Genomic DNA, 25,761 nt, shown 5'->3' with positions numbered 1-25,761 from the left:
CCTGGGGACCCCCGGCATCCCGGGGGGGACACACCTGGGGACCCCCGGCAGCCCCGGGGGGGACACCTGGGGACCCTCAGCAGCTTTGGGGGGGACACCTGGCGACCCCCGGCAGCCGGGGGGGGGACGACACCTGGGGACCCCCGGCATCCCGTGGGGGATACCCGCCCTCGCCCCGCAGACACCGCGGTGGCCCCAAGCGGAGGGTCGCGCGTGTCCCCCCCGCCGCCACCGGGGCCACCTGCGGGCGTGGCCGGGCCGGGGGCGGGCCGGGGGTGGGCGGAGCCTCCCGCAGCCCGGCCCCGCCCCGCAGAAACTTTCCGTCGGCGCCGGGCGCTCGGCGGGAGCCGGGAGCGGGGCCGGGGCCGCGGCTGTGGCTGTAGCCGGGCGGGCCCGGCCCTATGGGCAGCGGCTGGCGGCGGTGCGGGGCGGTGCGGGGCGCTGCCCGCCGCGGCCATGTCCGCCCGGTCTGCACCTGCGGCGGGCGGCGAGCGGGAGCCGGAGCGGGGCGGCGCGGCGGGGCCCCCCCGGCGGAGGAAGGCCCGGGCGGGCTCGCTGCGCCGGGCCCTCAGCTGGCTTCGCGGCCGGCGGCGGCGGCGCAAGGGCGGCAGCCCCGCGGCGGGGGCCGAGGGACCAGGTGAGGGGCGAGGGGGCGCCGGGGGCGCGCGGGGGTGGCCCTGGAGGGGTCGGGGTGGTGGCCCTGGAGGGGTTGGGGTGGTGGCCCTGGAGGTGGCCACGGTGAGGTCGGGGTGGTGGCCCTGGAGGGGTCGGGGTGGTGGCCCTGGAGGGGTCGGGGTGGTGGCCCTGGAGGGGTCAGGGTGGTGGCCCTGGAGGGGTTGGGGTGGTGGCCCTGGAGGTGGCCACGGTGAGGTCGGGGTGGTGGCCCTGGAGGGGTCAGGGTGGTGGCCCTGGAGGGGTCGGGGTGGTGGCCCTGGAGGGGTTGGGGTGGTGGCCCTGGAGGTGGCCACGGTGAGGTCGGGGTGGTGGCCCTGGAGGGGTGGGGGTGGTGGCCCTGGAGGGGTCGGGGTGGTGGCCCTGGAGGGGTCAGGGTGGTGGCCCTGGAGGGGTTGGGGTGGTGGCCCTGGAGGTGGCCACGGTGAGGTCGGGGTGGTGGCCCTGGAGGGGTCAGGGTGGTGGCCCTGGAGGGGTCGGGGTGGTGGCCCTGGAGGTGGCCACGGTGAGGTCGGGGTGGTGGCCCTGGAGGGGTCGGGGTGGTGGCCCTGGAGGTGGCCACGGTGAGGTCGGGGTGGTGGCCCTGGAGGGGTCAGGGTGGTGGCCCTGGAGGGGTCGGGGTGGTGGCCCTGGAGGTGGCCACGGTGAGGTCGGGGTGGTGGCCACAATGGGGGTGGAGTAGTGGCCCTGGACATGGCCACAGCAGGGTCGGGGTGGTGGCCCTGGAGGTGGCCACAGCGGGGTCGGGGTGGTGGCCACAGTGGGGGTGGAGTAGTGGCCCTGGACATGGCCACAGCAGGGTTGGGGTGGTGGCCCTGGAAGGGTCAGGATGGTAGCCCTGGATGTGGCCACAGCAGGGTTGGGGTGGTGGCCAGAGCTCGGTCAGGGTGGTGGCCCTGGAGGTGGCCATAGCAAGGTCAGGGTGGTGGCTGTGGAGATGGGCAAGAGGTGCTGGGGTGGTGGCCATAGTAGGGTCAGGGGGTGGTCACAGAGGTGTCATGGAGGTGGGCAAGAGAGGTCAGGGTGGTGGCTCCTGAGGTGGGCAAGAGGGGTTAAAGTAGTGGCCATGGAGGGGTTGGGGTGGTGGGCACAGGTGTGGCCCTGGAGGTGGCTAAGAGAGGTCAGAGTGGTGGCCACAGAGGTGACAAGGAGGGGTCAGGGTGGTGGCCATGGAGGTGGGCAAGAAAGGTCAGGGCAGTGGCCATGGAGATAGGCAAGGAGGGGTCAGGGTTGTGGCCACAGTGGCGGTCAGGGTGGTGGCCATGGAGGTGGCCAAAGAGAGGTCAGGGTGGTGGCCAAAGAGGGGTCAGGATGGTGGCTGGATGTGGTCAAGAGGGGTCAGGGTGGTGGCTGTGGAGGGCTCAAGGTGGTGGCTGAGGAGGGGTCATGGCAGTGACCAAGGAGGGGTCACAGTGGAAGCCAAGGAGGGCCGAGATGGTGGTTGTGGAGGTGGCCAAAGAGGGGTCTTGGTGGTGGCTGAGGTGGGGCAGAGGTGCTGACCATGGAGGTGACCAAAGAAGGGGTCACAGTGGTGGCTGAAAAGGAGCCAAGGCGGTGGCTATGGAAGTGGCCAAGGAGGGGCCATGGTGGTGGCCAAGGAGGGGTGGAAGTGGTGGCAGTAGAAGTGGCTGAAACAAGGTGAAGGCCGTGGTGGTGGTGGTGGCCATGGGGTCTGTGCTGGCCACGGTGGCCACCGCTGCAGCGGCAGGCCAGATCCGGTAGTCCCTGGTGCAATCTCGCCCCTGCCCCGAGGGCTGGTGCCGGTTCACTGGGTAGGTTCTCTCTCCACTGAGTCAGAAGGTCACTGGGGCTGAGGGAAACCTGGAGGAACGCCAGCCACTGCCGCCTCCTCCTCCTCCTCCTCCTCCTCCTGGGCAGGGTGTTTGCGTACTCCAGGTGTGGCCCTTCCTGTCCTAGATATGGCCCTCGCCCCGGTCACTCCGCGGGGTGCTGCCTCCAGCGCCCAGCCACGTCCCTGCCACTGTGACCAGGGCGATCCTGCCCTAGAAGGTGCCATGGGTGCCCTCTCCTCGCTGCCCTGGAGCCCTGTTACGGGGCTCCGTGGGCTCAGCCCGGTCTCCGGTGAGCCGGCACCTTCGGCAGAGCGATGGGTGGTGGCGTGTCTGGTCATGCTCGTCTCCTCGGCGCGCTTGTTTTGCAGTAGTAGGTGTCCCAGCGAGGCAGCAGGCGCTGGAGGTACCACCCCGTGCAGCAGGAAGGTGCTCGGGCTCCCCCAGCCCATGGCATCAGGGACACCGTCTGCGTCACGCCGCTGCCCTCCCTGCAGGGCACCGCCGGTGGGGCCATCGCCCCACTTTTGCCAAGGGAGAGGCCGCTTCTGTGGCACCCAAACGTGGCAGCACGTCATCACCTGCGACTTTCTTCCTCCATTTGCCCCGGGGAGCGAATTTCCAGGCATCCAGGGCTGCGCGCAGGCACGTTTCCCGCATGGAGAAGCGCGTAGAGATCCGTGATGGGAGACAGGAGTCTTGGGAAGAGGCTGAGCTCCCTGCTGAGCCGGTCCATGGGATGCTGCCGGTGCCTCCCTCCCTGCCCGCTGTGCGTGGATGCTGCTGCCGCGGCCCAGAGCTGAAACCCGAGCAGAAAAAATGAGAGATGCTGGAGCATGTGATGTTCCTCTTTGCAGCGCAGAAACGCCCTCGGCAGCTCTGCCAGCCTTTTTTTTTTTTTTTTTTTTTTTTTCCTTTTTTTCTTCCCCTGAAGTTGTAACGTTCACCGGCTAATCCTCAAAATGCGGAGTCACTGCCTGTCAGGGTCGTAGCTTGGGGACCTCCAGCCTGCTCACCTTGCAAGTGCATCGTGCCCGCGCCGTTCGGTTAGAGCATCCCCGCATCCAGGAGACCCGCCCCAAGCGCCCACCTGCCCGTGGTCCACGCTGCTGATGGAGGGGCTGTGCAGTACCACGGCCGGCCCCGGGGCTGCAGGACCCTTCCCCTCCAGGCTGTGCTGGTAGCCCGTGACATCCCATGGGAGATGCCACATTCCACCGTGTGGCCGCTTGCTCGGTGGCGTGCAGCAGGGAAGCAGCGCTGATGCGCAATGCTTGCAGCTTGCGTGCGTGCTTGAATCACCCTCCCTGTGCACTTGCAGCGTGCGGGGTGCGCCGGGAGCCCCACTCTGCCACCCAGCACGTGCCAGGGTTCCCAGCATCCTTCCCTGTGTGACGGGGGGGTGACGCTTCCCTGGATGGTGGGGGTCAGGGTGACTGGAGCGGAGCGGTAGTTTGGGCTGAGCTGTGGCAATGGAAGGAGTCTTGGCTCCAGCAGTGCTGAGTGCCAGCTGCGTTCCTGGGGTGGCAGCAGAGCTGTGCGCCGGAGCTGGTGGCATCAGCTGCCACCACGCATGGCTCTGACCTGCCTGGAGGCTGCATTGGCCTTGCTGCCACCACCACGAGCCCTTGCACAGCAGGAGCTGGCCAGGCCCTGCCCCGACTGGGAATTTTTCCAAGCATCAGCTGGGAGCTGTGGGAGGGGAGAGCTCCAGCAGGTCCTTGCAGGCTCTGGGTGCCCCTTGCTTTCCCTCAGTGTTTGTGCGGTGCTGGGGGGTGGTTTGGGTCAGGCCTGTGAGCCAGCAGCTCCCCATCACCATGCTCTTCCACCGGTGGCTTTGGCTGTGGAGTAGGGGACAGGGTCCGTCTGACCATCCCCATTGCATCCCGGCTGTGGAAGCGTGGGGAGGGACCGCGCAGGGTCTCGGGATGGCTGGGGGCAGGGAGGGAGGGCAGGAGGGAGCCACCCCAGGGAGACGCGGGTCAGGACTAGCTCCTCAGGCTGGGCATCTGCCCGTTCACGACCTGGGTGTTGTTGAGGTTGGAATTGCTCAGCACTGGAATCATGGGAGCAGGAGGATGAAAGCATTTCCACTTTGGATCAAACCCGTGGGTCCGTCTAATCAGAGATCCCATCTCTGGCTGCTCGAACAGCTGAGCTGTGTAGAGGAAAGGCACAGTAATCCTGCTCATGGGCGCGTTTCAGGCCACCTCTCCAGGGGGGAACACCAGCGGCTCTATGCTGAGCCAGGGGACGGCTCCATCCCAGCTGGAAGCTGGGTCCTCTCCCGTTTCCCTTTTTGCCACAAATAATTCCTGCTGCGGGCTGTGATGCCCCGTCCCGGGGTGTGCGGTGGCTGCAGGGTGCCACCAGCCCTGGGCTGTTTCACCTGTACACAGCCTGGCTGCTCTGAGCGCCTCGTGGCCCCATCCCTGGCATCCCAGCCCCTCGCCATTCCTAACCGTGTTTATTTCCACAATAACCTTTGGAGGGAGAGGAGTGATGAACCCCTGGGGTAGGAGCCGAGGCGGGGAGAGCGGCTGGGCTGTAGCAAGGGTCCAACGCAGAGCAAGGAATGGGGCTGCGGAGCAAGGAATCCTTGGCCAGCTCCGTTTTACTGCCCGTGGCTGCTTTTTCCTGGTGGAAACTGGGAGCAGGAAAGCTGGAAGCTTTTGCTTGTCCTCTGTGGGTGCTGCCCGCAGCCCCCTGGCTGTTAATCCTCAGCCTGCTCCCGCTCCCTGGGGCTGCTGGTGGAGTCCTGCTTTTGAGTCCGCTTTTTGGCTACTGCTTTATCCGGGTTTCGCAATATTCTCCTTAATTCCCTTTTTGAAGTAAAGGAATCGATGTTCCAGAAATATTAAATTAGGCTTGCACTTTTTTTTTTTTTTTTTTTTCTTTTCTGTTTTGATGCCAGCTTAGTCTGGCAGCAACAGATTTCCTGACTGGGGGAGGGGGGGGGGCACGCTGTGATGTTAAAGATAAAGGTTTAAATGCACGCAGAGCTTTATAACATCAGCAAGTGCTTGTCGAAAACCGTGTGGGGCGGCTTTGCCGTGCGCGTGGTGAGCTGGCAGCAGCCCAGCGAGTGGCAGGGGCTGGGCTGTGGTGGGCACCGTGCTGGTGGCACTGGGCTCGATGCCATGGGGTGGTGGGCGAGCACGTGAACGCCGGAGGCAACGTGGGGCTGCGTGTCCCTGTGTGCTGCTCTGGTAATGTGGAATCTTCCCCGGACACTTGATTTCCTCCATCCTCTGCTGCCGTGCGGCACATGGTTTGGTGTAAACACAGGCTTTGTGGTTTAGTCCCCAGGTTCTCAACTCGGAGGAGGGAGGAGAGGTGTAGGCAGTGCTGCCCCCGCGCCTCCCGCTCCCCGGGATTGTTCCCGCGCGTGTGTGGGGATGAATTTGTTAATCTGCAAAAGGCAAAGAGTGACACTTCAGAAAATGTGAGCAGCAGGAATCCCCTGGCTGGCCTGAACTGGCAGCGGTGAGCGGCTCAGCGAACAAAGAGAGGTGTGTCTGCAACCACAGCTATTCCACCTGGAGACAACTGGAAGAATTACTCTTGCGAATAACGTTCCATAAGATCCGATAAAACTATTTCACCGGAGTCATATTTCTCTTTAGAGGGAAGGTCTTATTTCATAAGACAATATCATCATTGACTTTGACTCAGGCAGCGATGGGAACATAAGCCGTTGGAAGGTGAGGAGCTGGGCAACGATGAAGTGAAAAAGAATTTCCCTGCCAAGCGGGAGCCAAAGCCCTGGGCTGGTCCCCGTGGCTCCCACCGTGCACGGATTAAAAAAATAACCTTACCCAGCACAGGGAGCTGAGCTTCTGCGGGCTGGAGCTGGAGCTGTCATCGGCAGAGCCGGCCTGGACTCCGGCTTGAGCAGGAAATCGTTTGAAACCCTTCTGGTTATGTATTTCTGTTAATGATTGGGGATCTCAAGTGGGGTTTTTGTGTTACCTTTGCCTCGCTGAGCTTTACTTCCCCGTGAAGGGAACAAGGGCTGAATTCCTTTCTCATTCAGGCAGCTCGGTGTTTGCTTGCTGACGGGAGCAGGTTTAGAAAACAGTAGGAGGGACGGATAAAACACCGGGAAGGGGGGATCCTGCCTTCCCCCGTGCTGGTGCAGAGGGGTCCCCACCGCCCTCTGCTTGGGCTGGCCGGTCCGAGCGAGGGAGCGTGTGACTTTGGGACAATCGATGTGCGTGAAGCAGTCACGCTGCGATGACGAGATCTGTATCTCATGAGCAGCTTCCCTCCTGCTCTGAGCTCCTGGCTGTTACCAGAGTCCTCTTGCTGAATAAAACCAAGGGTTCCAGGCCTGGAAAAGAGGTTCTGCCTGGAATCAGCATCTTTTGCCCCCAGTTTCCCGTTCTCACCCACTGGTTTTGTAGCTGTGCTGGGTATCACGTCCTTGGGAAGCCGCAAATGCTTCCCCTCCCCTGCCATGCTTTCTAAAGCAGGTTTTTGGGCGCAGCGATGTAAACCCAGGTCTGGGGTGAAGGATGAGGGCAGCCAGCTGGCGCTGCAGCCTGTCCCCAGGTTTCAGAGGGATTTGTGTCCTGGGGCAGCGACGCAGGTCGGTGGAGGCTGTGGGGATGCTGGAGCTACAGCAGGGACTGAAACGTGGGACCCAGGAGGAGCTGGAGCTGGGTTGCCGTGTGGCTGTGAGTTACCCCATCAGGGCTGTTCCAGCTCGGAGAAGCCACTTGATATTTATGGCACACGTGGGCTCTGCTGGGTTCTTGGGGCTGGTCGCCCTGTCGCAGCCCCCTCGGTGCACGCGAGGCTGTGGCTTGCTACGACTGGGGGTGGCGAAGCATCGGCGCCGGTGGTGGCTGCGTTTGCTGGGTAGGTGCTGGCACGGAGGGCATCTGTTTTGGGAGCGGAGGGGGAAGTGTCTCACTGTATCTGGGGCAGTCGCAGCCTCCACCCTCTGCTTTTCTTGCAGGGAGAGAAATAAAAGTGCTTCACTGGGAAAGCTGGCGTGTGTGGGTGCGGAGTAGCCCCCCGTGTCACCGGGGAGGGGGACTGAGTGGCGTGGGGGGTCCATGCACCCTGGTTTGGAGCTGCTGTGAGGGGATGTACATCCCAGGGAGGCTGGAATGGTGCTGGGCAGCGGGAGGAAGCCCTGGCCCGGGCTGGAGATGCCCCTGGCTGACCCAGCTCCTGCAGCCCAGGGGAAAAATCATCTCCCCCAGTCCCTGGGCAGAGACCTCTGACGTATTGCACTTGTGACCTTGATGACCTTGTTTAATCTCAGGTGCCCTGAGCTGGAAAGGCTGTCCCTTGAACGGGGTACAGTCGGTAATGGGAAACGGAATGGTTTCCCACTGGGTCCCCCGACAGCTCCCACAGCAGACTGGGCAGCAAATGCATGGGGATGCTGGTGCAGCTGCCCTGGTGCCAGGCACTGTCGGTGGCACAAGACGCTCTCTGCCCTGCTGAGCGTGCCTTTCGGGCAGTGAACCAAGCTGGTGAGAAACTGAACCATCAATATTTCCATTGCGGAGAAGGCGACTGAAGTCCAAAGACTAATTTATTGCTGATCACCTTGGGAGGTCAGGGCAAAGCTGCTGGTTGACTTTTAATTTTGGGGGGGTTTTTTTTTTGGTTTTTTTTGCATCACCTCCCCGGTTTTGCGCCTTTCCCACAAAGCCTTCCTTCCTATTTATCCCAGTCTTTGATGAATCACCTAAAGAACATAAACATTGCCAGCAGGAATTGCCCACCCCCTGGCCAGCTGACCCCTCTCTGCCCTCGCAGCATTTAATGTTCTAATTAAAAATCAGGAGGGAGAGCTGAGCTGGGGAAGCTGGTGTGCGTGTTTCTGAACAGGCAGTGGCAGGGCTTGTCCGTGCAGCGTGGGCAGCTGTCGGAGCAAAACCCTGGGCAGGGTCTGGAGCGGGGAGAAGCCGGGGTGCACCCAGGGGTGGCATGGCCAGGAGGTGCCGGCGGCGTGTGCCGACATGAACGTGGATGTCCTGGTGGCATGCCTTGCTCCAGAGACAGGAGTGACTGTGGAGAGGGTGGCAGGGGGTTAACATCCACCGACGGGCATGTGGGTGCTCGCCCTGAGCTTGGACCCAGCCCGTGTCCTGGGGCGCTGTGCTCCAGCCTTGGAAGTTCTGTTGGAGCCTTGGCTGCACAGTGCCGGGCTCGGCTGGGGCGTCCCCATGGGGCTGGCACCCCCACGACCCGGGAAGGGGGTTGTAGCCTTGGCTGTCGGAGCCATGCTCAAGGATAAGCAGAAATGGTGGCAGCTCAGCCAAGCGTGGCAAACACCGGGGAGGTGGGTGCGGGGCTGGCGGCAAGCGCCGTGCTCGGCTTTCCCGACGTCCGGGGACGTCTGGGGAGCGGGGGTCTCCCTTGGACCCCTCGGCTTGGCTGTGGCACCCATGCGTCCCTGCTGAGCGATGGTGCTGGGAGGGTGCTGTGGGATCCCGGCAGGCCCCTCCTCTCTGCCTGTACCATTGGCTCCGGCACAGCCGCCTGCGAGAGCTGAGCTCCGCCGGAGCCGGAGCTGGAGGGATGGGGGCCGGCAGCTGAGAGCCGTCGTCTCCCTGCGGCAGCCCTGGCCACGCCGGAGCCAAGCTCGGCTCCGCCATGTAGCGTCCCGGCCTCCTCCACCCGGCCGTGGTGGAGGGCGAGAGCGGCTGATGGGCAACGTGCACCGCAAGAGGAGCGCGGCAGGCGTCAAGGCCGGCTCCCCCTGGCCCTTTGGCCGCGCCGGGAAGCCCAGGGCAGGTAGGAGCCATGGGGCTGCCGGGGAAGGGGCTGCCGAGGGGTCCCGGCTCGGTCCGGCTGGGAAAGTTTGCCGCCTCCGCTCTCTCCACCCAGCGTGGGGCTGGGCAGGAGCCGAGGCTCTGCGGCCGCAGGTTTTGCTCCACCTGCCCTCCATATGCTGGGGGTGGGCAGGATCAGGCCCCTTGACCCCGGGTGCTGGAGCTGGGGAAGAACCTGTGGCTGCGCACAGGGGCTGCGCCGACATGCCGGGGACAGCCGACAGCCGTCAGCTCGCCTGCGCTATCAGGACAGAGATCATGTGCCGAATTAGTTAACAATTTGTTTTTCTAAGCAGCGTCCCAGCGGTTAGAGCAGGGACCCAGGGCTGCTGGCGCTGCCTTCCTCCCCGGGCTCAGTTCCCGTCCCGTGCCTCAGTTTCCCCCGCTGTGCCCCAGGGAGCGGCGGATCCGGCAGTGTTTGCAGAGAGCACCGGGCTTCTCCCCCCGCATCCATCCTGCCAGCTTTCCCACCTCACCCTGTGCGTGTCTGGCCGCCCTGGCACCCGTCACTCTGCTTCTTTACGCTCTGGCTCCGTGGGCGCAGCTGAAAAGCCCAGGAGGAGGCATGGAGCAGGGGGAGCCCCCTTCTGCAAGGAAGAGGAGCCAGGGAAAGGGTCCCGTGCCTGCCTGGACCCACATATGGAACAGTCAGCCCCACTGGGTGCCCAGTCCTGGTGAGCTCCCTCCACGGTTCCTGCGTCAGAGCGGAGCGATGCGAGCGGGGAAGGTCTCTCGCAGTAACATCGTCCCCGTCCCGGGGTTGCTGATTACCCTGTGATGTCGCTAAACCGTCCCCACGTCCCCACCTGGCCATGAGTTGAGGAGGGGACTTGATGGGCATGTGGGCAGGGGACTGGGATCAGTAGAGTGGGGTTAGTGGGACCGACGGGGTGATAACCAGGCGGTTTTCTCCTGCCAGCCCTGTGGGATCCCCAGCCCCGCTGTCCCTCCTGCCCTTGGCTGCCCTGTTTTCCCCGAGCTGTCTGTAGGGTAAACAGGGTCTGGGGGCAACCCCTCGCAGGCCTGAGGAGTGGCCATGGCAAGTGACAGCGAGGCAGGGGCCAGGATGGGGAGAACCCCGCAGGCACAGAGGGGGATGGTGCCGAAATGCCCCGGCTGGCAGCATGCGCTCGGCGCCTGGGGAAACTGAGGCAGGAGCAGTTACATCAACTGCCCTTGGCTGTGCAGGGACAGCGTCCCCTTCGCCACAGGCTCTGTGCCGTCCACCTCTCCTCGCTGGCTGGCTGTGGTCTTGGCTCCGCCAAAGTCGTCCTCTCGTCGCGGTCTCCGTGCAGCCAGGGCTTGGTGCCACTGGCCACGCTGTGTTGTGGCTGGGCTCCGGCTCTTCGGCTCTGCTGGACACTGTCCCTCGGCCTCTGCCCTGAGCCACCGCGGTGCTGGTGATGGGGTGAGCTGCCTCCTTGGGAGAGGTGGTTTGGGGGCTCATGTCGGCATCCTTGGTGTGGTCCTCGCCTTTTCCTTGTGCCGCCCCTATCCAGACCTCCGTCTCCTCTCCATCCCCCCGCCAGGCTTGGGTGCCCCTTGCCAGTCCCTGAACCAGGACCACGGGGCTGCCGTGGGATGCGTGTCAGGTGAAGCCCTGCTCCGTTTCGGATGCCTTGGAATGGGTGCGATGTGGGACTGTGTGGGACAGATCCTGCAAGGCAAGGGCCGGCGCTGAGGCCGAACGAAGGCTGTGGGGTGGAAGGTGCTGAGAAAACATGGGGCAAGTTGTGTTTGTTCTCTGTGGCGGCTCCATGGCAACGGTGCAGTGGCCACAAAGTGAAAGAATTTGCATTGTGTCACTTCAGCATTTCGGAGGGCGCAGCCGGGATCACCAGGATGAAGCTGGGATCACCGGCTGGGGGCTGGGTGCACCAGCACCCGTTGTCAGATAGGGCCCTGGTTGCTCGCGTCTTGCCCTTGCCCCTCACCCAGACCCTGGGTGCTTCTGGATGTTGGGTCAGAGGCTAATTGCATATGGTGGGCAGCTGGACCAGTGTCCCCCAGTTGCCATCTCTCCACCCCCATTGGCCCTGCCGTGCCCGCTGCTGGCGGGTCAGGCCCGGGCAGGCATCGGCAGCTGCCTTTGTGCTTCTGCCATGTGTGGGGCGACGTGGGCACCCGCCTTTCGATCCTGAAGGGCCGGAGCTGTGGTCCCCAGGGACAGGGCTGGCCAGGCAGAGGGCTGCCGGCATCGCTCTCCCTGCTGCAGCCACCTTGCTCTCTGCTGCGCTCCACCAGTGCCAACCCCGCATCCCCGTCCTTGTGCCGGAGCGGGGCCTGGCTGGCTCTGGGGTGCATCCCCTCCCCAGGCTGTCTGTGGCGGGAGCTGCTGGAGAAGGTCCTTGAGCACCAGGGAGACTGAAGCATCTTATCGCCTTCTTATCGGGACAGCCCTGCCGGGCCCTGCTGAGTCAGGATGGAGGAACGTGGCAGACAGCCAGGCTGCGCCCCGCAGAGTCAGTGGGGATGCGGCTGCAGCTGCCGTGGGTCCCCTGGCACCCGTGTCCCCATCGGTGGGTGCCGGCGTGGGTGGGAGGCAGGTTTGGGGCTTCCTGGGTCCCCCGGCATCTGTGTCCCTGTCGGTGGGCACAAGGGGGGTGGGAGGCAGGTTTGGGGCTTCCTGGGTCCCCTGGCATCCGTGTCCCTGTTGGTGGGGGTGGGAGGCAGGTTTGGGGCTTCCTGGGTCCCCCGGCATCTGTGTCCCTGTCGGTGGGGGTGGGAGGCAGGTTTTGGGGCACAGGGGTGATCCGTGGTTGGGAGGCTCCGTAGCAGCAGGCACCTGCCCTAGCCGGAGGGCCGGTGGTGGAGCCCCTTGGCTCTCTTGCCGTGCAGCTCCGGGGTGGGCTGAGCAGCTCTGGGCATCTTTCTCCTTCGCAGCTCCTCTCTGTGCCAGAGCCACGCTGCGCTGGCTCTGCAAACAGCTGCTGGAGCAGATAAGGGCCTGCCCCGGCGGGGGATGCACCAAGGTTTACACAGGCGCTTTCTCCAGGCACCGGCACTGCCAGACTCGCCTGGCCGCATCCTGCTGCCGGCTGAGAGGGCTGAGCCCTTCCCGGTGCCCCCTCCTGCTCCTGGAGCAGGGGAGGAGGTGATCTGCGGGTGTCCCGGGCAGGCAGCTGCCTCCAGCGCTTGGCTCCAACATGCCGTGCCGTGCCCGCTTGGCAGGCGCCCCGTCACCGAGAGGCAGGGATGGGTCCTGCCGTCCTGCTGCCGGTTTATCCCCCCACCCCATTTTGGTGGCAGCCCCTGCCCCATCTGACAGCTCCTCTCCCATCTCCTCCCGGGATCCCCCATCGCCGTGGCCGTCGCTTCCTCGCCGCCTCCTGCCAGTGCTGCCGAGCGAGACACCCACGGGCAGGAGTGGGGTTGGATTCTGCTGGCAGGATGGTGGATCCGTGCGCGGCAAAACCTGCAAGGTCTTGTCCCTAATCCATCTCCTGGGTTTGCTCCTGCGTGGAGCCAAGTACCTGCTGTGACAGGCACGCCTGCCATGTACAGAACACCCTTGGTACCCGGCAAACACGCCGGGCATGACGGCACGCGCCGTGGGGATGCAGCCAGCTCCCAGCACCGTGGCAGGGAACCGCGCAGGCGCTGCGGCGGTGTGCGTGCGAGGGACAGGACACCGGGGGAAGGTGTAGCAGGACTGTAGTAAAGCCGTGGACTTTGGAGGGAGGAGGTGCCGGTGGCCTGTCCCCGTCTGCCGCTGCTGTGGCCTCCGCAGCCCTGCGTGGCTTTGGGGCTTTGCCTACCTGCCTCTCCTGCCCTGCGCTCCCCACCTGGGCCGCTCCCGCCCGGATCCGGCTCCTGGCCGGGGAAGGCTGTTATTTACCTTCAAACCAGTTTGGTGGCTTCTCCAGGGAGGGGACGAGCACGGGGTTGGGATGCGGTGGTGGGTGGTGGGACAGAGGCTCGACGACGGCTGCAGCAGGGGATGGGGATGGGAGTGAGGCACAGCTGGGCATGGCGGTGGTCCTGCCGTCCCTGCGGTGCTGGGACTCCCGCCGTGGGCTGCTGCCGGACCCTTGCCCGGGGTCTGATAACAGATGGGACAGGAGACACCGCGTGTCACCGCACGGGCTGCCTGTGTGGCCTGTGTGGGGTGGCGGTGGGGTCAGGGTGACTTGGCTGTGGCGCAGCACCGTCACCCCTGCCATGACGGCAGCCGTGGCCGGGGTGCTGGCCGGTGCCGGCTCCGAGCGGGGTTTCATCCTGCGCTGGCTCCTTTGCCATGGCCCGTTGGCTGGCCGGGCTGATGCAGGGTGGTTTTCTGCACTGTGACTTAGAGGAAGAAAAACGATCCAAGTTTGTTTTCCCATTTGAAATTAATTTTATTTCTGCCTCTGCGTGGGACCGTGTTTTGAGAGGCGAGCCAGCAGCACAGAGCGGGTTGTGTTTATTTGCTTTATGGAGATGTTTTTCTGGCTGGAGCAGCAGCCCCCAAGTCAGGCTGCAGCCCCTGGGCTGGCAGTGGGGGCTGCCCAGAGCCACTGTAAATATTATTGTGTTCTTATCCCGCCTGGGGAGAGCACGATCCTGCGGCGTGTCCCAGGGCATGGATCCTGTGCAGGAACAACAAGGGCTTGGGGAGCGAGGGCGGCCCCCAGGCTCCCTCACCAGCTGAAGGCTGGGGCGCAGCGGCAGGGCAGGGTGGCACCAGCGGGTGCCAGGTCCCACCCAGGAGCTGCCCGAGTGGAGGTGATGGGCCCAGGGGAAAGGTGGACACGCTCGGGCTCGTAAAGAGGCGGCGTCACTCCCGACGGAGAGATGCTGGCAGGGCTGCCTGCACCATCCCACCGGCTGGGAACCAAGTGGCCATGCTGCCTGGGAGGGGCTGGTTTGGAGGGAGCAGCGGGGCTGGAGCAACGACGGGGGCCTTGGTAGCCGTGGCGAGGTCCGTGTGCTGGCTGCTGCGTGGGGGTCTCGGGGTTGGGGTTCATGGTGCCCCCCATGGGCATTATCTCACCCTTCTGGCATCTGCAGCCAGCTCTGCTTTAGTCCCCGAGCCTGGGCGCGTGCCGGGTGGTGCTGGGCAGTGCCTGGGAGCAGTGTGGTGGGAAGGAGCCCCCAGGTCATGGGAAAGCATCACCCCCACGGGGCTGGGGGTCTTCTTGCCTCTGTCTGCACCGCCCTGGCTGCCGGGAGAAGGGAGGCAAGGTCTCCATCCCGCTGAGCAGGAGGACACACGCAGGCAGGTTCTCCTCCCTTTCCTCCCCTGGGGACCTTGCAGCCCCTGTCCGCCCCGCCTGCCAGCTCCCCCCTCCTCCCCATTTTTCTCCGGTGAGTCAGTGGTGGTGGAAGGGGCGGGCAGGGAGCTGCGCTGCCTGTTCCCTGCCTCCTGCCGCTGCCTGTTCCCTGCCTCCTGCCGCAGGACCCGCCGCTGTGCAGGGCGAAGGCAAGTCGAGGCAGTGCCGTGCAGGCAGGGATGGATGTTTGCAGCGGAGTCTGGCCAAACCTGCTGCTTGCAGGAGGCTCAGGCCTGGCGAGGAGGGGGACAGGAGCCAGGGATTTCTCCTCCGGCTCCCCCCGGGTGAAGAGCAGCGGCGTGGTAAGCCAGCTCCAGGAGGGAGCTGGGCTGGCGCCGTATCCCGCTTCCAGCATGGCTGGGCTGGGCTGTACGGCCCCGGCTGTGTTCCTTTGGGGTCCCGGCCCTTCCCATTCCCACCCCTTCGCATTCCCACCCCTTCCCATTCCCACCCCGTGCCCTCCAGCCCCTCTCTGCCCACACAGAGCAGAGCAGGCAGAGTTGAGGGCAGGGTCCTTGGGGTTCCCACCCCCTTCCTATCATTTTGCCTTGCTCTGGGGATGCTTTGCTCCCTCTGGACCATCCCCGGTACTGGTAGCAGCAGATCCCGGCTCTGAGGCTGGGAGACCATCCTGAAGAGAGTAGCCAGCCCTGAGAGGCTGTCGGCTCCTTCTCCGGGAGGATCCCACTGCCACGTGCGGATGAGACACGTGTGTCAGACCAGCACCGCCGAGCCTGGAGGGGACGGGGCAATCCAGGGCGCATCGCAAAGAATGCACGAAGGACGGGGCGCCAGCTCTGACCGGGCATGTTGCTACCCGCACTGGCTGCAGCTGCGGCGGCTTCCTCAGCCCACCAAGATCTGCAGCCTCTGCCGCAGAGTCAGGCCTCTCTCCCTCCTGGTTTTCCCCTCCCTTTTCCCGTCCCCTTCCCAGTAGGTTTCACCAGGCATTGACAGCGCCGGGGCGAGGCTGTCTGGGCGAGGAGGATGCGGTGGCGAAGGCTGCAGGGAGCAGGAGGAGAAGCGGAGGCTGCTCTTCGCATGCCACCACGCTCCCCAGCGTCAGCCCTCAGCTCCTCCGTGGCCAGGCGGCGTTCCTGCCCCAGCTGGCCCATGGCCACCATGCCCTGCCCGGATTATCCTTTGGGTGATGGCAGCCGGCGATGGTGAGATCCTCCTGCCCTGAGCCGCAGAGGTGTCACACTCAGGAGAGGGACGCGTGTCTCTGTCAGCAAGGGATGCGCTCGAGGCCCTTTGGGTCCTCACAGGCGATGAGTATGAACAAGGAGGAGGAACAGGGACAGGCTGTCTGCTGGCATCTGGGAATGTCATCACAGCCCCAGGCAGCAGCTTCCACCTGTGCTGCCATCAGACCTGTGGGGTGAAGCTCAGCTCCACCTGGGCCCTGGATGGGCAGCACGGGGGGGGACTGTCCCCCTTTACCCGTGGGGGCTCGCAGAGCTCCCAGTGCTGTGCGGGGGGGTCCCAGGTGCAGCCCCATCTGTGCCAGCAGAGCTGGACACACCGTGCTGGGGGGCTGGATCCTTCCCTGCAGAGCCAGGAGCGGTGTCACTCGTGGCTGTTTGCCCACCGTCAGCCGTGGCCTTGGTTGGGGCTCGTGATGGGCTGCCCGGAGAGGAGAGGGCAGCGTTCAGTGCGGCACGTGGCTGCCCACTTTGTGCATCCTCAGCCCTTTAATTATGTCCCTTTTCTACTTGCGCTGTGAAAAGAGCCGGGGAGCGTCTGCCTGCAGCCGCCGGCACCTTCTGGCTGAGCGCATGGGCAGCGGGACTGATCCTGCCCGTGCTGGAGGCAGGGTGCTGGGTTCTGTGTAGCAAGGGGCTGCAGGGCGCTGCTTGTATTTGCTGTTAGGGACACAGAGGAGGTGCAGGGGAAGAAATCCTCGCTGAGCCTGGAGCTGCCCGGCTGGGGCCGCGGAGGTGCCCTTCCAAGGTCGAACTGTCCCTTGGGCTGCGCGTTCAGTGCCCGGGGTCTGGTGGGACCCTCACTCTCTGCGTTGGGTAATGCTGCTCCATCTGCAGCCCCCTGTGCTGCTGCAATACCCACGGGGGGGGGGCAGGGAAGGAGGGTTTGACATGTCAGCTGCCAGCTGGCACTAGGGTGGCCCTGCCCGCTGGGTAAATACTGGGAGCTCTTCACCTTTTGGGGTGAAATACCTGTTGATGGGTATTCAGGAATTTCCTGAGGTGCTGGGCACCCAGGGGTGATGGACAGGGCACATTGCCCCGCTGCCTGCCAGTGGCACGGGGCTCCCCAGCACCCACCACGCAGCACCTTGTGTGGCGAGGACGGGCGCCCGTCAGTGCCACGGTCTGTGCCAGTGCCTGACCGCCCAGCGTTTCTGCCCCTGCCTTCACCTGCCCTTGTGCCAGCAGCTGGAGCTACTGGTTAGACTGGTTGGAGATCTCGTTCTCCCCCAGTGCCGCCAGCTCTCGTGACCGTGTGCTGGATGCCCTGTCCCCGAAGACAAACGCCCTTGGCTCGTGTCCCCCTGCTCTCCCTGGCAGGGCTGGGGGGGGCTGTGGTGAGCACCCGCTCCTGGGGGGCACTGGGGATGGTGGAATGCTGGCACCCTTGGCTGTGGTGTATCAAAAGGGCTGGTGCTCACTGGTGGAAGAGCCTCCCAGCCCCTCCCAGTTGGCTGTACTGGTGTGGAAGCAAGCAACTGGTTTACAGGGATGGTGTGCACAGTGGGGAGCGAGCGAGCGAGGAGGGTCTGGGGAGGGTCCCAGGCGTGCAGATAAGGGGGGACTGGGGAAATGCTGGCCCCGAGCCTGGCAGAACGGATGCCGGTGGGCCGTGCTGTGTGTGGAAGGAGGCGGGAGGGCCGGGGGTCAGCGGGGAGGCCAGAGGAGGGGCCCCCACTCGCCTTCTCCCGTGCCGGAGGAGCGCGGTGGGCGCAGCTGGGGCTGTCCCCCCCTGCCACCGCGCAGCCGTCCCCGGGGTCGGGCTTGTCCCCGCACACCGGCCGGCAGCTGCGCCAGAGCCTCTTCGCCCGGCTGAGCATCCTCCCGCCGGCTGAGCATCCTCCCGCCGTGCGGATGAGGACGGAGGGAGGGAGCTGGGGGCCGCCGGCATCCGCCTCGCTGGCACACGGCTGGGCGAGAACCACCCCGGCACAATAGGCAGAGGCTTTGTGGGGGGCGGCGGCGCCCCCAGACCCTCTTCCCGGCTACCATGGTGGTTTTCATGGGCAGGAACCTCTCCTCGCTTCTGGCTTTCTTCAAGAAGAAGGGTGAGTGAGCGGGAGGGAGGGAGCAGCGCCTTGTCCTTACACAACCCCTGCCTGCCGGGACCCCCGCCTGCCCAGCACCGGCTGCTAGCCCACCCGCAGCGGGCGGGGGGGGGGCTGCCATCACGGGGGAGAGCAGGGAAGGTCACCCCAGCCCTGGCCTTGTCCGCTGGGAAGTTAATGGAATAAATCACTGCGCTCCTTTCGGCGGAAGGCAGCCGCGAGCGTGCCGGGGGGTGTCGGGCGAGGGGCTGCCAAAATGGGGGGAAGAAAGGGCTTGGGGGAAGGGGAACGTGTTGAGGCTGGGGGGGGGCTGGAGGTGATTTGTGTCCCTTGTAGGGACCCTGCAGCAGCACAGGGGTCCCCTGCGCTGCCACCTGCTCTCCCGGCCTGGCGGAGCCACTGGTGCCCGCGCTGGTGCTGCGGAGGCAGAGGCCGGCATGGTGGCATGGCGCGGCAGGGCGGGCCGGCTCCATTGTTCATGGCCTGCTCCTTTGTGCGCCGGAGCCGAGCGCGACCGCCTCGCCGCCTGCCTGGGCTGGCCAGGAGGGGACAGGGGGGACAGGGGACAGGGGATGGCTGTGTGGGGCTGGCGATGCCCAGCACCAGGTGCCCATGTCCCCAGGGTGCTGCCGCCAGCCTCGCTGGTCTCCCGTGCTCACCCTTCCCTTCCTCAGCCTGAAATTGGTTGTTTTTTGAGGGCAGGAGGGATTCGAGGCTTGGTGGCAGGCACGGCGCGCGGGCAGGAGCAGGCAGGGCTGTGCCGGTGGTGCCTGGCTGGGTGGTGCCAGGTGCAGCCCCCCGCAAGCACCCGGAGCTGCTCGTGGGCACCCCAGGGTGCCGACGGTGGTTTGCAGGGAGGGGGCTGCAAGGCAGGGTGTGGAGGGCCCCCCGTGTTGGCCCTAGCACGGCATATGGGGTCTCCGGCACTGGGGGGCTCAGAGCAAGGATTTGGGTCCTCTGCGGTCGCTGCACCAGGCTGTGCCTCAATTTCCCTTGTCTGTGCAGTTCCCAGCCTGCCTGGGCACGGGGTGAGTCCCTGCTCTTGGGGTGCTGTGCAAGGCCTGGGATGATGCAACCCTCCAAAGGGAAAGTCATCGTCTTTTTATCCCCGTTTAATCCCCCCGTGCCGCCCCTTCAGCCGCCCGCAGCCCCACACAACTTGCTGCCTCACTTGCTCCTAACGAAGGTGCCGTGTCCCAGCTCCGCTCCGGCCGGCGGGGAGAAAACCCCGCGGCTCCACGGTGGAGACAGCCCGACTCCGACATATCGACAGGCCGGGCAGAGCCACGGGAGGCGATTTCTTGCACAGCATTTCCAGCATCCAGTTTGGAGATGACCGGGATAACATCATCCTAGGCTGGCTGTCATCACCTGGCTCGCTGGGGTGGCATCCTGTGGGTGGGAGCGCATCGGTGGGAGCGTGGCTGTGTCCCCCCAGCCGAGCTGACCCCTCTATCTCCACAGGCACTGCCAAGGGCGAGACGGAGAAGCGGCTGAGCGTGCAGTACACCGCCGGCGAGCCATGCCCCGACAACGTCTTCTTCCCCAGCACGCGGCCCCCGCACCTGGAGGAGCTGCACAACCAGGCTCAGCAGGGACTGAAGTCCCTGCAGCACCAGGGTAGGTGTCCCCAACCCTGGGGTGGCTCGGGGACACGGTGAAGGGCACAGCTGGCCGGCCCCAGCTCCTGGCTGGCTGGGCTATGTGGGCGGCGCGATGGGGCTGACCGGAGTCCAGTGCCGGGGCTGGCAGCAGTGGCTGGAGCGTGCGGGATCACTGCCGGACGCCCCCGGCCCCCCCGGGGGGATTTACCCCCTGCCTTCCCTCCGCAGAGAAGCAGAAGCAGACCAAAGGTGCCTGGGACCACGGGGACACCAGCAGCCTCCAGGTGAGCCCTGCTGAGGAGCCGGCTCTGCCCCACAGCACTCTCGGGGTGCCCTGGGGGTGAGGGGACACAGGGCAGCCCCTCTGTCCCCCCTGGGTGGTGTCTGGGGGCAGATGGGGGACCAGCCGAGACTGCAGGACCATGGCCGGGGGGGTTGTGGGGCAGGAAGGGGCTGTGCATCCCTCAGTGTTGTCCCTTTGGCCCCGTGACGAGGTGCTGTCCCTGTCCCCATCCTCAGCGTCGGGCGTGTCCTGTCCTGCCCTGCCCTGGGGGGCTCTGCCCAGGGAACCCCACCGTGCCCACATCCCCGTGTCCCCTCGATCCCACCCCACCAGGCAGCCCCAGGCGAGGTGGGGTGATGGGACAGCATGACAAGGACCGTTGGCCGTATCCAGCCTGGTGGCCAGGCCCCTCCCTGGCTGCTGACGAGGAGAAACTCCCACTCTCTTGGCCGAGCTGGGCTTTGCCGCTTCCCTGGGCTCTGACCGCGCTGCCGCTGCCTCACCGCCCATGTTTGCTCAAGCCGCTGCCTCCCGCCGGCCTTTGCCCCCCTTCACCCCTTGGAAGCGGGGGGCTGGGAGCCCCGTGGCGGGTGGAACCCCGGGGTGAGCAGCGGCTCAGGGTGGCGCAGTGGCGGGGCTGGGTGGTGGTTCCCGCTGATGTGTCTCATCCCAACCTCCGTCTGTGCCAAGAGATGCTTTGGAGGGATGGGGGGCTGCGGAAAGCTGTGCCCGTCATGGGGCTGGGCCACCCGGTGGGGCATGTGTGTGCCACGGGTCCCCGGCACGGCCACATGGCTGCCTGCCCACCCCCGTCCTCGTCCCGCTGCCTTGCCTCGGCCCCACGCCCCCCTCCCAGCCATGGCAGCCCTCCAGCCCCAGCTCTGGGGCACAGCAGGGCTCGGCGCAGCCATGGGGCCATTTCTGGCTTGGCACGGTGGCGAGGCCGGCGGCTCCCTCGGGTGCTGCTCCAGTGGGCTGGCCCCCGGCTCGCCTGCTCCCTGGGGGGCTGCGAGGCCACGCGGGGTCCCTGGGGCTGATCCCGGCCCCGCTCCTGGTGGGAGGACTCTGGATGCCGGCGTGGCTGACTCAGCCTTTGGCCCTCGGAGAAGCTTTTGTCTCGGCAGCGCTGGGCTGCGGAGTCAGTTTGCGGCGAAGAAGGGGCCTGGTGGGGGCCGGGGCAGCTCCGTCCCCGCAGCCCGGGGTTCACCTGAGCCCGCTCTGTGTCCCCACAGTCATGCGCATCCTCGGAGGATGACAGCGTGTCCTTCCGGAGCCGGGCGGCCTCCTGTGCCACAGACAGCACCTCTGAGGACGCCCTCTCCATCCGCTCGGAGATGATCCAGCGGAAAGGTACCCAGCCGGGGGGCTGGGGGATGTGAGCCGAGGGGCTGCGAGGTGGGCTGGAGCGCGTGGCAGCAAAGCTGGGCTCTGCGTTGGCGTGGCCGCGAGCCAGTGCAGGGGTCTGGGGCCCTTGGGGAGAAGAGAGCAGCTCCGGCTGAGTCAGAGCATTGGGACTGGGCGAGGGCGACCGATGGATGGACACCGTCTCCTCCCTGCTGGGGCTGCACGGCTGTTTGGCAGCTGCCGGAGCCTCTCTGGGCTGTGCCGAGCGCCAGAGCCCGGCTTGTCCTGCAGCGTCTCTGGCAGTGGGGGGGTGCTGGAGGCACTGGAGATGCCCTGGCCAGGGCCCCCCACATGCTGGCTGAACCCACTCGTGCCTCTCGCAGGTTCCACCTTCCGACCGCATGACTCCTTTCCCAAATCCTCGGAGAGGGCTGGCAAGAAGAGGAAGGAGAGGAGGACGACGGTGCTGGGCATCCCCCATCATGTCCAGAAGGAGCTGGGTAAGCACTGGGGGCAAGGGGGGATTTTTAGGGTCTGATCTCGTTGCCCAGGCTCTGTTTGCCTTGGCTCGGTGCATCTGCCTGGGGATCACGCCGGGTTCATCTCTCCCTGCTCCCAGGTCTCAGGAACAGCCGGGAAGCCAAGGGACACCCCGAGGCTGATGGGCGAGGGCAGGCGGGGCGCGGGGGCAGCCAGGCACCGCAGCCCTTGCTGAACGGTGGGCAGGTCTCCGGCGATGCCATCCGCATCCCCACCATCGACGGGAAGCTGCAGCCGCTGGCTGTCACCAGGGGTGCCCGCGTCTGCCTGGGAACCTTGGAGGAGGCAGACACGGCCCTGCAAAAGCACATTGACCGCGTTTACTACGACGACACATTGCTAGGGAGGAAGACGGCGGCCAAACTGTCACCCATGGCGAGGCCAAAGTCGCTGGCCGTGCCGGGCATGACCACCAACACCCACCCGGAGCTGCTGAGCCCCGTCATGTCCATCTCACCCCAGGGCACCTACATGTCCAAGATCATCCCCAACGCCATCCTGCCGCCCATGGTGGACGTGGTGGCCCTGACACGGAGCAGCGTGCGGACACTGAGCCGCTGCAGCCTGGTGTCATCCAGCCCGGCCTCGGTGCGCTCCCTTGCCCGCTTCTCGGAGCGCAGCACCCGCAGCCGTGAGCCCTCCTCCTCCAGCGACAACTGGAGCCACTCGCAGTCCACGGAGACCATCGTCTCCAACAGCTCCACCATCTCCTCCCAGGGTGGCTCCGACCACCGGCAGCCCGAGGCAGGGCCGCGCAGCGAGGATGCCACGGCTCGCTCCAACACTGACCAAATCAGTGTCTACAGCTCCACCAGCTTGGCCAGCTCCTGCTCCAAGCCGGCCACCGGCCCCATGCCAGTGGTCCCCGGGCTCCTGGCCGTGGGGGGCAGCAGCGGCCGGGTGTCCCCTGCCTACAGCACGAGCAGCCAGGCGGAGGGCTCGGACACAGGCAGCCTGGCCAGCGAGCGCTCCTCCGCCCGCAGCGTCTCCCTCAGGAAGATGAAGAAGCCCCCGGCCCCCCCTCGCAGGACCTACTCGCTGCACCAGAAGGCTGAGGGGGAGCCCAAGGTGCTGGGGCTGCCCCCCAAGCCCGACCGGCGGTCCCAGCGGGAGAGCAGCACGCCCTGGTCCCCACACTCGGAGCCCTTCAGCCCCACGGCTGAGGATGAGGTCTTCTCCCCGTCATCGCTGAGCGAGACCAGCAGCCTCCGCTCCGAGAACCTGGCCGGCACCAGCTCCCCTGAGGCCTCGCGGGGCAGCCCCGGGGTGACGGTGGTGCTGAGGGAGCCCCAGGCTCAGCCCAAGTGGAGCTGCCCGGATGGGTCTGACCGCACCATGTCCCCTTCCAGCGGCTACTCCAGTCAGAGTGGGACACCTACACTGCCTGCCAAGGGGCTGGGACCCCCAGCTGTGTCCCCGGGCAGGGCTCAGCCCCAGAAACCGGAGCGGGTCTGCTCCTTACAGTCGCCTGCGCTCTCCGTGTCTTCCTCCCTCACCTCCATCTCCTCCTCAGCCTCGGACCCAGCTCCCCCCGAGACACTGCCGTGCCGCTTGGACCGGTTCATCATCCCGCCGCACCCCAAGGTGCCTGCTCCCTTCTCCCCACCGCCCACCAAGCTCCAGCAGCCCGTGGCCCCCGCCGGCCCCCTCCTCCCCTCACCAGACCCACCAGCACCCAGTACTGTCTGCCCGGAGCCCTCAGCCAAGCCCAACGGCAAGTCACCACCACCATCGCCGCCACCTGCCTACCACCCGCCTCCCCCGCCAGCAAAGAAGGCGGAGGAGAGCCCCCAGGCTGCCAGTGAGACCGCCGCTGACACCGCCTGGCCCCCGCCTCCCCCGCCAGCCCCTGAGGAGCACGACCTGTCCATGGCAGACTTCCCCCCTCCGGATGAAGCCTATTTCTCGAGCCTGCCCGATGCCACCCCGTCTCCGGCAGCTGAGCAGAAAGCGACACCGAGCCCAGGGGCTGCATCTTCCTCCTTCTCAGCCGCCGTCTCCTCACGCAGCCAGCAGCAAGGCCCGCCGCCGGCCGGAGCACCGCAGCCGCCTTCCCTCACCAAGCCCCCTCCCGAGGCTGCTGTGCCCCCCCCGCCGCCGCCACCTCTCCCCCCACCCTCAGCTCCGGCTCTGCCGCCCCAAATCAGTCTTAAGAAGGCGGCCAACGGCCCCCGGGCAGACGCCAAGAAGGAGCCGGTGTCGCGGAGCAAGAGCGGCCCCGTGCCCAAGGAGGACGCCAGCCTGCCCATCGTCACGCCCTCACTGCTGCAGATGGTGCGGCTGCGCTCCGTGAGCGTCGAGCCGCCCGCCGGGGCCGGGGCCGGTGCTGAGGAGCGGCCGGCACCCCAGAAGCCCGTCCGCCGGTCCCTGTCCACACGGCAGCCCCCTCCTGCCAAAGACGCGGTGCCTTCCAACCAGCTCCACCACGCCGTGCACCTCAAGGCCGCTGCCTTGTCCACCGGTGAGGCTGCGGAGAAGCTGGCGGGCAGCAGAGCAGCACTGCCTGGCACCGAGGGGCCCGCCGGGGACGGCCGGCTCTCCCCCAGGCACAAGTCGCCGGCCTCCACCGCCAGCTTCATCTTCGCCAAGAGCTCCAAGAAGCTGGTGATCGAGACGGCCTCGTCCCCCGAGGCGCAGGCTGACCTGAAGAAGAACTTGGTGGCCGAGCTGATGAATTTCTCGGGCCAACGTTCGGCAGCCCCGGCTACTGCCCAGCAGGGCCCCGGCAAGGCGCAAGCCCACCGAAAACCCAGCAAGATCCCCCCTCCGGTAGCCAAGAAGCCTTCGCTTGGCCCCGGGCCGGCTCCTTCCCCCCTGAGCCCGAAGGCGCCGGGGCTGGAGGCACCGGGCTCCCCCGTGCGGGATGGGAAAGCCAAGGCCGTGCCGGTGGACGGGAGCAGGACTAAGAGCGAGCTGGCGGGGACGGCGGCCTCGGGGACGGAGGGCAGGAGCACCACGGAGCCGCCGGCACAAGGTACGTGGGATGCGGGCCCAACTCGGCCCCGCTGCGGGCTGCTGCTGCTATAGGTGCTCGGGCTCCTGAGCTGCAGGCTCCCAGCCCAGCACACAGGCCGTGCTGGGGTGGCACTGGGACAATTGGGAGAGCCTGGCCATGGGACCAGACTTGGGGCAGGGCTGGGGGCAGCCGGGGCTCAGGGTGCCTGATGGGCTCTTCGCTCGTGCCTTGCAGATGGACGGGGAGAGACAGCCTGAAGGACGAAGCTGCAGGACTGGTGCCCCCACGGACAGGAATCCAATTCTCTCAGGGACCTGGGCAGGTCAACAGACGAGTGTGGAACTGGCAACTAACTTAATACAGGAAGCAAACAGCCTTAGCCTCCACGGCCTTGATGATATTTATGCAAAAATGGTGTTGGTTTCACTTTTCCTAAGTACTACAGCTTTATTTTGCTTTTTTTTTTTTTTTTTTTTTTTTACTGGACTCGAGGCTGGTGCCGAGCCAGCACCTCCTCCCTGCTGAGCTGCCGCTTGGTTTGCGTACGGAGCTGAGCAGCCACGCTAAGAGGAGCGCAGGGGCCGAAGATGCTGGAGCTGGAGCCGCTCTGCTCCCGGTCAGCCGGGCCCGCGAGGAATTGAAGCACTTTGGACAAGCGAACAGGAAGGTTTCAGCCACAGCAGTTCCCAGGGGAATGCGGGCAGGAGCAGCGGGATGGGACGGACGCGCTGGTCAAGGGCTCCAGCCCTTGATGGAGAGGCAAGAGGGGCTCTCGGCCAGCACCGCTCTCCTCACAGCAGTGCAGGCTGTGGGCACTAGCCCACTGCCTGGCATAGCCAGCCCACAGCCGTGCTGGCCACAGGGTGGAGGGGGAGCCTGGCTGCCCCGCGAGCTGGTCTTCGGGCCCTGGGGTAGAGCCTTGATTTCTGTTTCTGTAAACTCGGGGTCATTTTGATTTCTTTGATTGTAAAAAAAAAACACAAAACCAAACCAACCAAACCAAACCAAAAGCAACCAACCCTCTGCCGCTGAGTAGCTGCTCAGAGCTCTGTACCTGGCTGGTAAAAATGATGACCGAAGCTTGCTGCCTCCTGTGCTTCCTGGCTTACGGCCACAGCCTTGCCACGCGTGCCAGCTGCCCTTCCCGGCGCTGTCGAGCTGTGGGGCAGGCACAGACCCCCAGCGGGCCGGCTCCCGGGTGGGCAGGGGGCTCAGGCAGCACTGAAACAGCAGCAGAGCTGGCTGCCAGCTCAGCCATCTCGCCCCG

The 25,761-nt window shown here is 65.7% G+C and overlaps 1 protein-coding gene across 2 annotated transcripts; it reads left to right on the top strand.

The window, feature by feature from the left end:
• The first annotated feature begins 8,991 nt into the window (after positions 1-8,991).
• Positions 8,992-25,573, top strand: KIAA1522 (KIAA1522 ortholog). Of its 2 annotated transcripts, none has more exons than XM_037381058.1 (7): positions 8,992-9,221; positions 19,232-19,387; positions 19,600-19,655; positions 20,887-21,004; positions 21,382-21,498; positions 21,618-24,512; positions 24,729-25,573. In XM_037381058.1, exons 1-7 carry the CDS (start codon positions 9,134-9,136, stop codon positions 24,749-24,751), a joined length of 3,453 nt encoding a protein of 1,150 aa, XP_037236955.1. In that variant the 5' UTR covers positions 8,992-9,133; the 3' UTR covers positions 24,752-25,573. The 2 variants fall into 2 exon arrangements, with proteins under 2 accessions (XP_037236955.1, XP_037236956.1); XM_037381059.1 differs by lacking the exon at positions 8,992-9,221 and adding an exon at positions 17,374-17,767.
• The last annotated feature ends 188 nt before the right edge of the window (positions 25,574-25,761 follow it).

This window comes from Falco rusticolus, chromosome 3, assembly GCF_015220075.1.
Source record: "Falco rusticolus isolate bFalRus1 chromosome 3, bFalRus1.pri, whole genome shotgun sequence".
NCBI lineage: Eukaryota > Metazoa > Chordata > Aves > Falconiformes > Falconidae > Falco > Falco rusticolus.
This window is presented reverse-complemented; position numbering and strand designations above follow the sequence as displayed.